The 14474-nt window shown below is 44.9% G+C and overlaps 1 protein-coding gene across 2 annotated transcripts in view; it reads right to left on the bottom strand.

The window, feature by feature from the left end:
- EBAG9 (estrogen receptor binding site associated antigen 9) overlaps nucleotides 1-14474 on the bottom strand; it is a 166001-nt gene that overhangs the window by 57177 nt on the left and 94350 nt on the right. For both annotated transcript variants that reach the window (XM_069220632.1, XM_069220633.1), the window contains one exon: nucleotides 9176-9286. In XM_069220632.1, coding sequence (XP_069076733.1) covers nucleotides 9176-9286 — 111 coding nt within the window. The remainder of the gene's footprint in view (nucleotides 1-9175; nucleotides 9287-14474) is intronic.

The raw sequence follows: 14474 nt of genomic DNA, 5'->3' as shown, positions 1-14474 counted from the left end.
GCCACTGGTTTGCAGCTTGTACTGCGACTTTTCCCAGCTGCATCGAACTTGCGGCTCTCTTTATCTGGGGGTGGTGCGTCCCCAGATGTGTGGGAGTTGGCTCTTTTCCGAGCTGCTCCCACTACGACGGAATCTGGTGGCAGCTGTGTGGTGATGAAAACAGGGTCTGTAGGAGGTGCTTTATATTTCTTTTCCACCCTTGGCGTTATTGCCCTACTTTTGACCGGCTCCTTGAAGATTTCCTTTGCGTGCCGAAGCATACCTGGCAGCATAGGCAGGCTTTGGTAGGAGCTGTGGGTGGAGGAGAGGGTGTTGAATAAAAAGTCATCCTCGACTTGTTCTGAGTGGAGGTTTACGTTGTGGAATTGTGCTGCTCTAGCCACCACTTGAGAATATGCTGTGCTGTCTTCAGGTGGTGAGGGCTTTGTTGGATATGCCTCCGGACTGTTGTCCGACACTGGGGCGTCATATAAGTCCCAAGCGTCTTGATCCTGGTCACCTTGGCTCATGGTGGTGTGAGCCGGGGAATGTGACGGAGTTTGCGTCGGTGAGACGTTAATTACAGGTGGAGGAGAGGGTGGCGGAGTCACCTTTTTCACCATCTTTGTTTGTGGCGCCTGGTCTGTTTGAAACTCCAGTCTCCTTTTTCTCCTAATAGGGGGAAGGGTACTTATTTTTCCTGTTCCCTGCTGTATGAAAATACGTTTTTGCGTATGGTCCACTTCGGTGGATTGCAGCTCTTCCTCAAACCTATGCTTTCGCATCTGAGAGGACAGTGATTGCTCCTCTGTATAAGAGCCTGGACCTGGGTCGGTTACGGGTTGTTTCGGCACCGAAACCCTGCCTGTATCTTTTTTCGGCTCCGAGGTGGCTTTTTTCTTTTTTAGAGTCGAAACCTCTCAGCGTCGATCTTCGCCGGTGCCGCTGTCTCGGCGTCGAGCCGTTTCTACACCGCTATCTCGGTGTCGTTGCTTCTCTCCAGCACTTTCTCGATCCCGAGAAGGCTGCGTGCCGGTGTCTCGACCGGAGTCGGACGATCTCGGCACTGTTTGGGCCTTTTTCGGTGCCGATGGTCGGTCACCGAATTTATGGGTGGAGCCATGGCCTGGTGGCAGTGGCGTCCCCTGGGCCTTGTCACTTTTCTTATGTGTTGTTTTCGACGTCTTACTCACGGTTCTTTGATCGTCGAATTCCTCGGAGTCCGATTCGTGGATCGAAAAGGTTTCTTCTTCCTCTTGTTCCTCGAACTCTCGGTGCGCTGTCGGCGTGGACGTCATCTGAAGTCTCCTGGCTCGACGGTCATGGAGTGTCTTTCGGGACCGGAACGCGCGATAGGCTTCGCAAGTCTCCTCACTGTGCTCAGGTGACAGGCACAGGTTACAGACCAAATGTTGGTCTGTATACGGGTATTTGTTGTGGCATTTGGGACAAAAACGGAACGGGGTCCGTTCCATCGGCGGTGTTGGACACGCCGTCGGGCCGACCAGGCCCCGACGGGGGATTGAAAAGTACCCCGAAGGGCACCGGAGCGCGTCGATCTTCGATGCGGTGTTGAATCTAACTACGCCGATCCCGAACGCAACAATACCGACGAAAATCTTCAGAAATCTACTAACTTTCCGTTCCGAAACTCGGAGCGACAGGAACACGTCCGAACCCGATGGCGGAAAGAAAACAATCGAAGATGGAGTCGACGCCCATGCGCAATGGAGACAGAAGGAGGAGTCACTCGGTCCCGTGACTCGAAAGACTTCTTCGAAGAAAAACAACTTGTAACACTCCGACCCAACACCAGATGGCGAGCTATGCAGAACATGTGTATCTACAGCGACAGATGCCATAGAACATTATATTTCTGTGTCGAAGTCCACTACTCCATCTCAATAAGGACACCAGGGAGCTATTCCAAGGAGCAGAAGGAACTGAAGTATGAGTATCTGTGACTGGGAGGACATTCCAAGCTTTAAATAAAGTTAAATTCCTATTACACTTTTCCATTATTTATTTCATCCTTTTAGCTAGACCTTAAGTTCTTCAGTTTCTGAAAAGCCATGAAGTATCCTTCTTCATCTCGTTAAGGGTTTCAGCTTTCACATTGGCCAGGTTTCCCAGTGCTGACACATAGATGCTATAAGGGCGCTCGGTTTAGGTTTGTCAGTGAATAGTTATGACATGGTGCAGAGGAAAAGGAGTATAATGCAAAAAAGCCTTAATTTCTTGTCCATCACCAAGGCCCCAAAAGGACCAATAGACTAAATTATATTGTTTATTGTCAGAAAAGCAGCAATATTTCACATTAAGACCATGGAAAATCAAGGGTGCTTAAACTAACACTATGCAATGCTTGCAGCCAAATAAAACTAAATTCTGCTGAAATTAAGTGTCTTAGTTAAACAGTGGGTCTACCCCATAGGTTGACCCCTGCCTTTCCTGGACTAACTTCTTACAGCATATACCATGGCTGATTGCATGCTGCACATTCCTAGTGACTGCTCTTTTTGCAACAGGGTGAACTCTAGACCACATACTATGTCAGCAAAAGTTTGCACTTAACATCGGTATCACCTTCAACGCCAGATCCTTTCTAAGCTTCACACTCAATTTGGTTTGAACTGTATGCTATAACCCACAATACAGATGGTAAGTATGCACATGCATGACATACTATTCACACACTTCTCTCCTAAACTCATGCATGTGTATGTTTGTTACAATACAATCTGAACGATTCCTGCAAACATAATTCACTCTGCACTCTCACATTTTCTACTCATCAATGCATTTGCATCTTAAGTACAAGTGTCTACCTGCAGATTCCCCACCTTTAAATAGAATATCAACCAATACTCATCGTAGAAGTTGGATCTGAAGGAAACTGTCCTGTAAATCTGAGTATGCAATGTGGCCATCCCACCTCACCTCCAAATCCAAACAATAGTGGGGGTTTTTTAAAAGTGTGGAGGAAAGTCCATGTTGCTGCTTTGCAGATATCTATCACTGGTACACCTCTAGTTAGGGTTGGTTTGGAAAACTTTGCCCTGGTGGAATGGGCCCGGACCCTCAGGCCACAGTTTTTTCTCAAGTGTGTAACAACTATAATCTAGCAGGAAAGAGTTCTGTTTTGGACTGTTTTACCTTTCTTGATGCTGCGCATTGGACAAAGCGTTGGTTGTCAGACCTTCTCTGATATGTGCAACTGACATAAAAGCTTAGTCCATGTTTGGGGTCCAACCTATGTAACTGCTCCTCCTCCTTGGTAGGGTGGGGGCAGTGAATAAATAGTTTGCAAGGTGACAGACTGCTTGAGATTGAAAGTGGACACTACCTTCGATAGACAAGCTGCTTTAGTTCCCAGTACGAGCTTATCTTGGAAAAAGAACATGAAAGGTAGACAAACACAATGTAGTTCGCCAACTCTATGGGAGGAGGTCATCGTAACCAATAAGAATAGTCTTTAACCTAAGGAGTCTCAACTGGCTACTATGTAGGGGCTCAAATGGAGTACCCATTAAAAATAGGAACAATAAATTCAGGTCCCTTTGCTTGATGCCAAAAAAGATTTTCGGAAATTGAATACAAAAAAACTGAATGGTCTGGGAGATTTAGAAGAAAAAAAAAAAAAACGACAACACCAAAATGAACCTCATGACAAACAGTGCAACCTTGTACAGCCGAGGATAACGCAAATTCAGAAGATGTTAGCTAAAGTCACTTTCAACTGGTCAATATATCTGCCTGCACAACTGCCTCCCAGAATAAACTGACTTAGTCGAGGAACAACAGGATGACACGACAACCTTGGCCACCTCTGGTGGAAGTTGAATTCAGAATGTCCTGCTCAATCTCAATTTAAGAAGGTATAACGCTTGGAAACTGGAGTGCGGAAACTGACCAGGGAGATGAAGGGGAACACACACGGAGAGGTTCAGCAGGTCTGCATACTACATCCTTCTCGATCAGTCTCAGAAGATGAGTTTCTTGGGCCAGATCATGCTCAATTTCCCTCAGAAACCAAGCAATCAATGGTGTGTGGGGAAAAGCGAACTGTAGGAGAAGCTTCCACGTCAACTAAACTAAAGTGCACCCTTTACAGCTCCTTACAACGGATACTGAAGGGCACAGTATACTGGGAAATGGTCCATTGTACTGGGAACAGATCCACCCAAGACATGCATCACAGGGCCAAGATGTCCAGAACCACCTCTGCATTGAAATTCTCTTCATGGGCAGCAAGATGACACTGACTGGTCGGCTCGGACGCTGAGTGAATCTGCCAGATGGTTAGTTGCAAGCCGGAACATGGTTTGATACTCCAAAGTGCAGAGTCTGATTGCTTCTTGATAGAGAAGGTGAGGGCTCACTTTTCACTTATTCTGGATGTACTGCATCACAGTTATGCTGTCCCTTAAGATCTGGATGGGTCAACCACGAAGGGACAGGAGAAAAGCCTTGCGATCCAGTCAGAATGGCTGGGGTTATAGCAGAATGATGTGTAAACTCTCCTCTTTTGGTGACCAAAGAACCCTGATCTCCAGGCTCCCCAGAAACACACATCAGTCACCACCATGGCCACAGTAATTTGGGAACTGAAGGACCTTTCTCAACACAAGCCAGAAATACCTGTTAAAGACAAAACTGGAAAGACTGTCATGGTTAACAAGGGCCAACAACAAAGATGGGTGGAGCACTTTGAAGAACTGTCCTCTTTGTCAACTTCATAGACTAAGAGGAGGCATTCAACTGTGTGGACAAAGAGACCCTTTGGAAACTTCTCTGCCTGTATGGTGTGCCAAATAAACTCATGAGAATCATCAGGAAATCTTACGAGGGAATGACCTGCAAGGTAATCAAGTAATCCATGGAGGACTACTCACAGTAGCCTTCCGAATGAGGACCGGAGTCCATCAGGGTTGTTATGGAGACAGACACAGCAAGAAGCCGACATGGACTCCAGTGAACACCTTAGATGCAACTCTACGACTTGGACTTTGCAGACGAGCTGGCCCTAACAACCCATACCAATCTGCAAGAGAAGATCAACAATGTGGCTAGCCACATCAGCACAACTTGTCCCCAATATCCACAGAGGAAAAAACAAGATCCTGAAGGATAACGCAGCCAGCACAACTGCAGTCACTCTTGCAGGCGATGCACTGGAAGAGGTTGAGACTTCACCCACCTAGTCAGTGTCAGACAAGCAGGGCAGTGCATACACCGATGTTGAGGGAATAATCGGCACACCAAGGGCGGTCCTTCTTTAGCTAAATATGATCTGGAGCTCCAAGGACTTTATGCTGCAAACCAAGATCAGACTTTTTAACACCAACGTAAAATCTGTCTTTCTGTATGAAGCAAAAACTTAGAGGGCAACAGTGATCACCTCTAACAAAGTCCAAACCTTCATCAACACCTGTCTGAGAGAAAATCCTCCAAATCTGCTGGACAAACACAATCAGCAACAACAACGTATGGCAGCAGACTTTCCAACTCCCTGCTTAAGAACAAACCATGTAAAGACGCTGGGGCTGGATAGGTCATACCCTCTGCAAGCCCACATCTAACACCACAAGTTAAGCCCTGACATGGAATCCTCAAAGGAAAAGGAAGAGAGGAAGGCCAGGAAACACCTGACGTTGAGGCCTCGAGGCTGACTGCAAGGAGATAGGTTACACCTGGAGTCAGACTGAAAGAAAGCCCAGGGCAGAGATGGCTGGAGAGTCCTGATTGATTGACTTACAGCCCAGTATGGGTAGTACGCATAAGTAGGTAAGAAAATAAGTCTCAAGACAAGTTCTCCTCCGATTGACATCAACTAAAAACCACTGAGGCATCCCTGGAGATCATAATGGAATCTGCCATATTTCCAGGATGCTGGAACCAATGCCGTGACCACTACAATCACGTTGGAAAAGCCTTAACGTGCCGAAGTTAGCCTGAAGGAAAGATCTGCAAATTGGTAATAAGTAGATCCCACTACAATGTGAAGATACTTCCTAGGTGATCTTACGCACGGTACATGAAAATAGATGTCCTGAAGATCGAGGGACACCATCCAATCTTCTGTATCTCGAGCTAGCAAAACCTGAGCAAGCGACACCCATGCTGAACACCTCCTTGTGCAGGTACCAGCTCAGGATTCTGAGATCTAAGATCAGACAAAAACCACTGGTCTTCATGGGAACCAGGAAGCACTGAGTAAATGTCAATTTTCCTGCTCTGGCACCAACATCACAGTCCCCCTTCTCCAGCAGGCCGTAACCTCTTGCTGAAATATCTGAAGATGGTAACTTGGAGGAAATTAATTATGGGAAAAACTGGAGGGGGTTGCTTGTGGAAGGGTAGGGCATATCCCTTTTTTATCATTTTTAGAACCATTGGCCCGAAGTTAAAGCCTGTCATGCATGTAGAAACCCACCCTCCCATCTGCTTGGTATGCTCTTTCACATAAGAACTAGAGACTTCCCTGGCGGGGAAGGGTAGAGGAGGAAGAAGGTGGTTGTGCATGTACTGATGGACAATAGAGTTCCACTGCTGTTGATTGGGCAGGGCAGATTGGCCCAAATGTACTGAAAGTCTCCACTAAAGGCCCTGGGTCTTACAGAGGAGCGAAGATCCTAAGAGGTCGATTGAAGTCGCAGAGAGCTCACTGTGGCTCGCTCTTTCTCAAATTGTTCAAGCACTACGCCCTCTTCAGACAAAAAAGCCCTCCCCGTCGAACAATATTTCCATTAAGGTGTTTTGCACATCCATCGAGAAGCCTGTACAGTGCAGTCAGGTGTGCCTTCTCAATCTTACAGATGAGCTCATGGTCCTTCTAACAGTCCACAGTGTTCAGGCCCACACTGATGATGGCTAGAGCAGGCTTCTCCAATGAGTAGCTCGTGAGCTACTGAAAGATTTCGAGCTACCTAGAAGTAGCTGTCCTCTGTGCATCCCAGCCTAACAAAGAAGAAGCTTTTTCTTGGTTGAATTAATATACGTATACCAAAATAAAAAATCGCGCATTTGAGATGTAAATGTGTTTATTTTTAAAACACATAAGGGGTCATTCACAGTTTGGCGAACGGAAAAGGGCGTCTGCCAAACTCCCGCGGTCAGGTTACTAACGCCAGTGCGGTCCTCTTCCCACGGTCCCATTACGAGTTTCCTGCTGGGTCAGCAGCACAGCAGGAAACAGCCCACAACATTGATGTGGCTTACAATTGAGCAATGTTGTTGTGCAAAGGGTGCACCAGTACCTGTTGCGCTTTTCACTGTCTCCTAAGCAGACAGTGAAAAGCGCGACAGGGCTGGCCATGGGCAGTGCAGGGGCCCCCATGGGCCTTTACATGGCGGGCAACAGCCATGTAAACGCGGCGGAAAGGGGGAGTTCGTAATCCACACGGCGGCACTGCCCTGGCATATTGGGAATGCCAACACCGCCAGGCAGCCGAAAAGTGGTGGTGCTGGCGGTCCGACCGTGGCGCAACCGCCACGGTCATAATATGGCTGCCAGACTGCCACATTGGCAGCGATCCGACCGCCACCGCAGCCCTGGCAGTCTGAAAAACAGCAAGGCGACAGATGGAATTCTTGAATCAATCTCAGCCATTGGTGATCGCGGAGGCCGCATGCCAATCCATCGTTTTTTGCCCACCATGCCACCTCAGTTTGGACCGAGCCATATGCAAATCAGTCTTGACCCTGCTCCTCATGGGAACAGTCCTGCCCAAAAGGCCAACCCATGTCCTCCCGCAACTGAAACACAAGCAACCTAGGACTGGTTTCACCCTAGTTATAGCTCTTCAGCCAGATATAGCGTGGTTTCAATGGTACAGTGATCCTGCCACCCACATCTCGGCATACCCGGCACACTTAAGGAAGTGAATGCAAAAACTAGGTGAGGAAGGAATGCTTGAAATAATCTCAGCCACTGGTGATGGCTCAGCCGTATCACAATCCATTGTTTTTTTCCCCCAGCAGGTCACCTCAGTTTGGACTCAGCCATAAGCAAATCTGTCTGGACCCTGCTCCTCATGGGAACAGTCAAGCCTGATCTGTCGCTCTAAGTGGGATGGGTATGCCAAGACATGGGTCCCGTGCACACTGTGTCACTGGAATCACGCTATACCCGGCTGATGAGCCCATAACCAGGGCAAAACAGGTTCTGGGTTGCTTTTTTTCCAGTTCAGGGAGGACTTGGCTTGGGAGTTCAGGCTAGACTGTTTCCATAAGAGCAGGATCAAATCTAATTTGCATATAGCCGGGTCCAAACCGAGGCGGTACGGTGTGCAAAATAAAGATGGATTGGGATGCAGCCCAGAGTGATTACAAGTGGCTGAGATTAATTCAAGTGCTGATGCCAGGTAAGGCGGCACCAGTGAAACCGGAGGAGACACCACTACTGATTCCGACTCTAGAGAGGAAGATGCCACTTACCCTTTGGATTTTTAGTTTTTGCGCAAAGAAGAGTGTTTCTTCTTCTTTATATTGTGCCTCCTCTTTCCCTTGAAGATTTAGATGAAGAGGAAGAATGAGGTGACTTGGATTCTGGCTCTAGACCTTTACTCTGACCGTTTTCAACCTTTAGGGCCATCTCTAGTACGAGTCCATCTCTAGTACGAGTCATTAAAAGCTTGGCTTTGATCTCTTTGTTTGCTTTGGAGTTCATGCGAAGACAGAGGACACATAAGGAAAAGTTGTATATGGAGACGAGACACCATAAAAAGTCCTCGGTAGGGAAGGGCTTAAACCTCCACTTTTTTAGGTGGGGCATGTTTCTAGAGCTTTCCCAAAAACAATTAGGAGAGCAAAATCTTTTCACCAAAGAGTTGAGAGAAGCAATGGACCTGCATCGAAAGGCATAGAAAAAAGTAACTCATGTCAGGGAGCCGGGGTGGGCGCTATATGGTTCCAGTGACATCAGTATGACCCAGTCCCTAGTGATTATTTGAAGCCAGCGCATGCTATCGGTGCTGGGCAACTATATCACACGTTTCAGAATCAAGACTGGCATCTGAGATATTCAAAGGTGAGGAATCTGCAGGTAGACCTATACATCAGAAATAGAGCTTTCTATCAATTCAATTACAATGCAACATTACACAATACAATATAGTGCATGCAAATGTATCAATTTGGGGACTTAAGTACAATAAAAACAATGGTTAAAAGAAACAGAATACTAGCTACTTACAGACTGATTCATGAATGGAATATCTAGAGTGGGTGCTGCAAGCCTGCTGGAGAACAATGTGTTCCCATCTGGGACTGCAAAATTTAGGGGTTCTCTTTTCTTAATAACAATCTACAAATGGAGGAAAGAAGATTCTTGTAACATAGTACTTTAATACAACTACACAGTTTACAGCAGGCGCAATATACATGTCTGTTAAGAAAGAGTAGTTATTCTAACCGTAGAGAAGGAGGACCCCACAAAGAGTCAATAAATATTTCTAGAATGTTTCTAATATTATTTTAGACAACACACAGTAATAGACCGGTTTCAGAGGTGAATGGACTAACCAGTAATTGATAACTGTCTTACATAAGATGGAGCTATTAATTTAAACTGAGTCTTGGGCATGGTGAAGAAAAAATTACCTTCATTAAATGAATAAACAATGAATAACTCTACTCCTGTGAGGGATACCGAAACACACAAAAAAAAGGAAAGGAAAGGTTCTCCAATTTAAAGCAAACAATGCCGATATAGATACAACGCTTGGTTTCTGTATAAAATTTTCGCATGAGAGATATCAAACGCTGGTTTAAGACAGCTGCTCCACTATCCAAAAAGATGCTCCCTTTCTCCTTTGCAAAGTGAAAAAAGCACTGGTAAAGCCAATTGGTCGGGCCTTTGGGAACTATTGGCTTTGCCAAAGGTTATATCCATGCTACACAGCGTCCGTGATGACGTGCAGCATGACATTTAAAAAGAAAAAAACAGTCAAACCTGGCCGGCCAAATCATTTTGTAGGTGCGCACATCAAGCATGGTCACGCCTATATAATGATGCGAGTGCTTTGTTTTGTCCGCTGATCAGAGTTGGATTGGTATACAAAAAAAAAAAAACATAGCATTAGGGAGGTGGGAGCAGTGGGGGAGGGGGCAAAGAGGGGTCAGCAACAGAGGGGAAAGCAACAGGAGGGGGTGCGCAATGTATAACATAGGGCGCAGAGAAGAATTGATGGGGGAGCAAAGGAGAGAGAGAGAGAGCACAACCCAGAGGTACGGAGAAGCACATGGATGAAAATGCAATGCACGAGTGTTGGATAAGCACACAAGGACGGGGGAAGCACATGGCCAGCAAATACAGCAGAGGGGGAGATGTACTCAAAAGAGACAACAGAAATACACATACACATAAATAAAATGAGTCTTTAAGCCCAAAAAAAAAGTAGCACCTGAAAACGGAGAGGTGGAAGGACAGGTAAGAAAGGGGGGATTACGGAGACCTATGCAATTTGTTTTTGACTCAGGCGAACCCTAAGATTCCAAATTTCAATACTATTCACAAAATCCACAAAGGGATAACCTGTCCCTGGAAGACCAATAGTGTCTGGCATTGGCTCTGGGTAGGAACAACTGTCTCAGGATTGTTACCATCATCTGCGCCCCCTGGTTGTCAAAATGGCATCATAACTTAAGGACACCAAGCAAGTGTTAAGCCTCTTGGATTCTCTTACATTTGATGATGAATCTGAGATACTGATCCCTTTCAACATTGAATCGCTAAACACAAGTACACCTCAATAGTAGACCCAGGGAGTAAAAGAGGACTTAACAAGTAAAGAGAAGGGGAGCTACCTGATTCATCAAGAGTTCCTTATCTCTTTGGCTAGGATAGCTCTCACCATGAATTATTTTGAATTCAATAGGACCTGTTACAAACACATCCACAGTAGTTCATTAGGAAGCACTTTCGCTGCAAGCTTAGCTTGTTTGGCTTGTTTATACGTCCAACACTTTGAGGAGGAGCACATCTACTCACCAGGCAACCCATACAGAGATAGAATGAAGGTTTTGAAGATATATATTGATGACAGTTCCTAATTTGGTATGGAACAAAGGTAGAGGCAACAGAATTCACAGCATGATTGAACTCTTGTAATCGGTCTTGAGAATTACATCTACCATGGCCAAAGCAGATCTTCATTTTTTGAACCTGGTAATTATACCCCAGGCGGGTAAACTCAGCACATGAGTATTTCATAAACCAACTGATAGGAATACCCTCCTTCTGTTCACCAGTTCTCACCCAATGGCATTGAGGGAAAACCTTTTGATTGGACAATTTCTAAGAGTATGCCATAATTGTACATCACTAGATGATTATGATGAGGAAGCACTGGCCCCATCCAGAAACTCGAGGAATTGGGGTCACCCTACACAGGTTGTGACCAAGGCAAGCAAAAGGGCATGCAGCAACAATGGAGAGCCCTTCTTGAAGATAGAGGCAGGACAATGAAAAATTGATCTGTGTCACAACATACAGTGCAGCATCAAATCAAGTTAAAAAACAATTGTGAATAAACACAGGACGATTTTAAACAGCAAAGGATTACGTCTTGCACCATCAGGGTTTTCTTTCAAGAGGAGTAAGAGTTTAATCGATTAATTGGTTCAACACGACCTAGAATGAAAAAAGACAGAACCCATAAAAACACTATGCAGTACTGATCCAGTAATAGGGTACTTCCCTTGTGGAACGGGTAGTGTCTGCAGATTTACCACAGTAACTAAAGAAATAGACTTAGACTTAACACCATAGCAGTTTTGTTCCCACACCAACTGTCAACCTGTTGGAGTTATTTATTGTATCACGTGCCCCTAAGGGTTGTGGTATATAGGCATGAGAAAGGTGAATTCCAGGATTAGTAAACATTGGAGCTCTATTAAATGTGTCCATATATCCACAAAACTTAAGAACCATTTTTTGGAAGCACACCACTCAGAGAATGACATTCAGTGGATAGTTATAGATAAACCTATGCTTAACGGCGGAGTGACTGAACAAATAATATTTTTATTAAGACGGAAACAACACTTGATGTACCGAGTGAGAACAACTTTGGAGGGACAGAATGTAGCCTTTTGGCACCAGTTGACCTATCTTTAAGCTTCTTTTAGGGGTGCATGTTGGAAAATACAATAATGACATCAGAAGCATAAGACATTTTTGTATGGTTCCAGAGAAACAGATGGACACTCTGGATAGTGATCACTGCTCAACAGAGAAATCATGTGCCTGGAAAGCCAGAAACCAACAGCTACATGCGCCGCCTAACCGCCTTAAAACATGACTATGCCATAAGGGTTACATGATGACATTCCATCCCTTCAATGACACAGCATACACTTAATAGTAAAAGTTAACTTTGTTAAACTACAACATTAAAGTACCACATTATAATATACACACTTTAGTGAAAGGACAGCAGTCCCATGCGAAAAAGCACCATACGATTACTATTCCATATATGAGGTGGACTTTTTTCTATAAACAGACTTATATTTTTTGTTTTTGACTTTATGGATGATAAGTAAATACAAATTGATGACGGACTAATCGCCTAAGACTTAACAAATGCTGTAAGGCATTGCCTTGTGGTTATTAGGCTTTGCGGGCGCCGTGGGTACCTTCAGGTTTTAGATGCAAATTTCCTACCAGGAAGATGGGCGCCACAAGTTTTGGCTGCTTGCAGCGTTCTACACCTAATGATGCTTCACGTAGTCACATATGCGGTCATACCGGCAATAAAAAGGAGACAAATAGAGTTGAGAGTCATGGGCAGAGGGCACACCACAGCAATTTGGCAGAGGCGGGACCCTGGAGTAGTGAGTGATAATGTTCCTGTCTATTTCCTGACATTTGTTCGTTCGCAATAGACACTGATATAATTGGTCTTTTGGGACTTTGAATTTTACGTAAGGAGCATTCTTTTATGTTTTTGGAGGTGTTTCTGTTGGATATGACGGGCTTTCCATGTGCTCTTTCGGACAGCACTTGAGTAAATTATTCTACATACTATAACTACAGGGGAGCAGGGTACAGGAATACATCACTTCAATCAAAATAACTTTATTTTGGCCACAAGGGCCATAAACGCACATAGCAGCAACATATAAATACACAGTAAAAATATAAAATAAGTACAGTACATATACATAAATAAAACAAAAATAATAAAACCTAGGTGCTCTTCCAGAGCGATTTTGATATATTGTTACTAAAACCGTCATACTGGTAAAAAATGTTCTCTAAGAATCCAACTTGCCCCAGAGAACTTGGCAACAGCGATCACCAGAGTCGAACGAGCGTCTGATCTAAGAATTCGAAGGGCTGTACTGGACCTGCAGACACCCAGCAATCTACAAGCAGGGGCCAACCATTTCCTAAGAGAGGCAGCATAGGCAGGGCAGACAAATAAAAACAGGAGAGAGATTTTCAATAGGTGCTTTACAAGCTGGGCAAGTAATTGACCCCTGAGGTGCCCAGCGACAGGTAAGTGATCTTAGTGGCAAAATACCTATGTGAAACTGGAAGTACAATTTCCTTTCTCTAGGCACCGTGATTATGTCCCAGAAGACCTCACATTTGTAGATCTCTTTTAGGTCGGCAAAGTCACATGATAGTGTAGAGTGAAGTGCAACCCCAAGTTCCTCAGAGTCTACCTTCTTCCAATACTGTTTTTTTTAGGTTGATTTTTGAAGGGAACGATGGAATAGTTGGAGAATCCCAGAGTTCACTGAGCCCAAGCTAATAAAATATCTCTTTGATGTGTCTGAGTCAGGGGATACTATGAGTGTGGTCAGTTTCTAAAATGACCTGCAGGGCTGGGGTATAGAAGGCAAGCTCTGGGTGGTCCATAGACTCATCCAATGCAAGAGAGGACGTAGGCGAGCCTTGTAGCCTATGCGCTTCATACCTAGGACCTTAAAAAGGGGAAACAGCAGAGTTCTATTCGGGATGGGCACAAGATTTCTTAAGACATTGTTCTCAGAAATGGTTAATTCTTGAGCTTTGGCATGACCCCGTGGTTCAGCCCCATAAAGGGCCGAGCTCACAGCTTTAGCTTTGTAAATCTGGAGTGCAGGGCGTATTGGTTTAGTGTATGAGAGATTAAAATCCTTTATTAAAACCCCTGTAGTTTGGTTTAGTTTTAATGCCTGCTTTGCAAAATGTGACTTCCATGACATTTTCTCTGTAAACATTGAGCCCAGGTACCTGAATGTGTTCACCTTTTCGACCATAAACTTTCCTTTAAAGGATTTGTGATTATTGAGTGTCATTCATTTAATTTTGGAAGCACTGATTTCAAGATCCCGCATGGAACAAAATTCCTCAAAGCACATGAGTTTTCGTAATCCGCTTGGGGTCTTAGATATCAGATGTGTGTCATCTACAAATAGCAGGACCGGAATTTTGTGTGTGCCTTATGATGGTGCATCAGGCTCCACTCCGAGTAAGAAGGAAGCAATATCATTAATAT

The sequence above is a fragment of the Pleurodeles waltl genome, chromosome 2_2, assembly GCF_031143425.1.
Source record: "Pleurodeles waltl isolate 20211129_DDA chromosome 2_2, aPleWal1.hap1.20221129, whole genome shotgun sequence".
NCBI classification, from domain to species: domain Eukaryota; kingdom Metazoa; phylum Chordata; class Amphibia; order Caudata; family Salamandridae; genus Pleurodeles; species Pleurodeles waltl.
The sequence above is the reverse complement of the archived record's forward strand: the minus strand, read 5'-3'. Positions and strand labels throughout refer to the sequence as shown.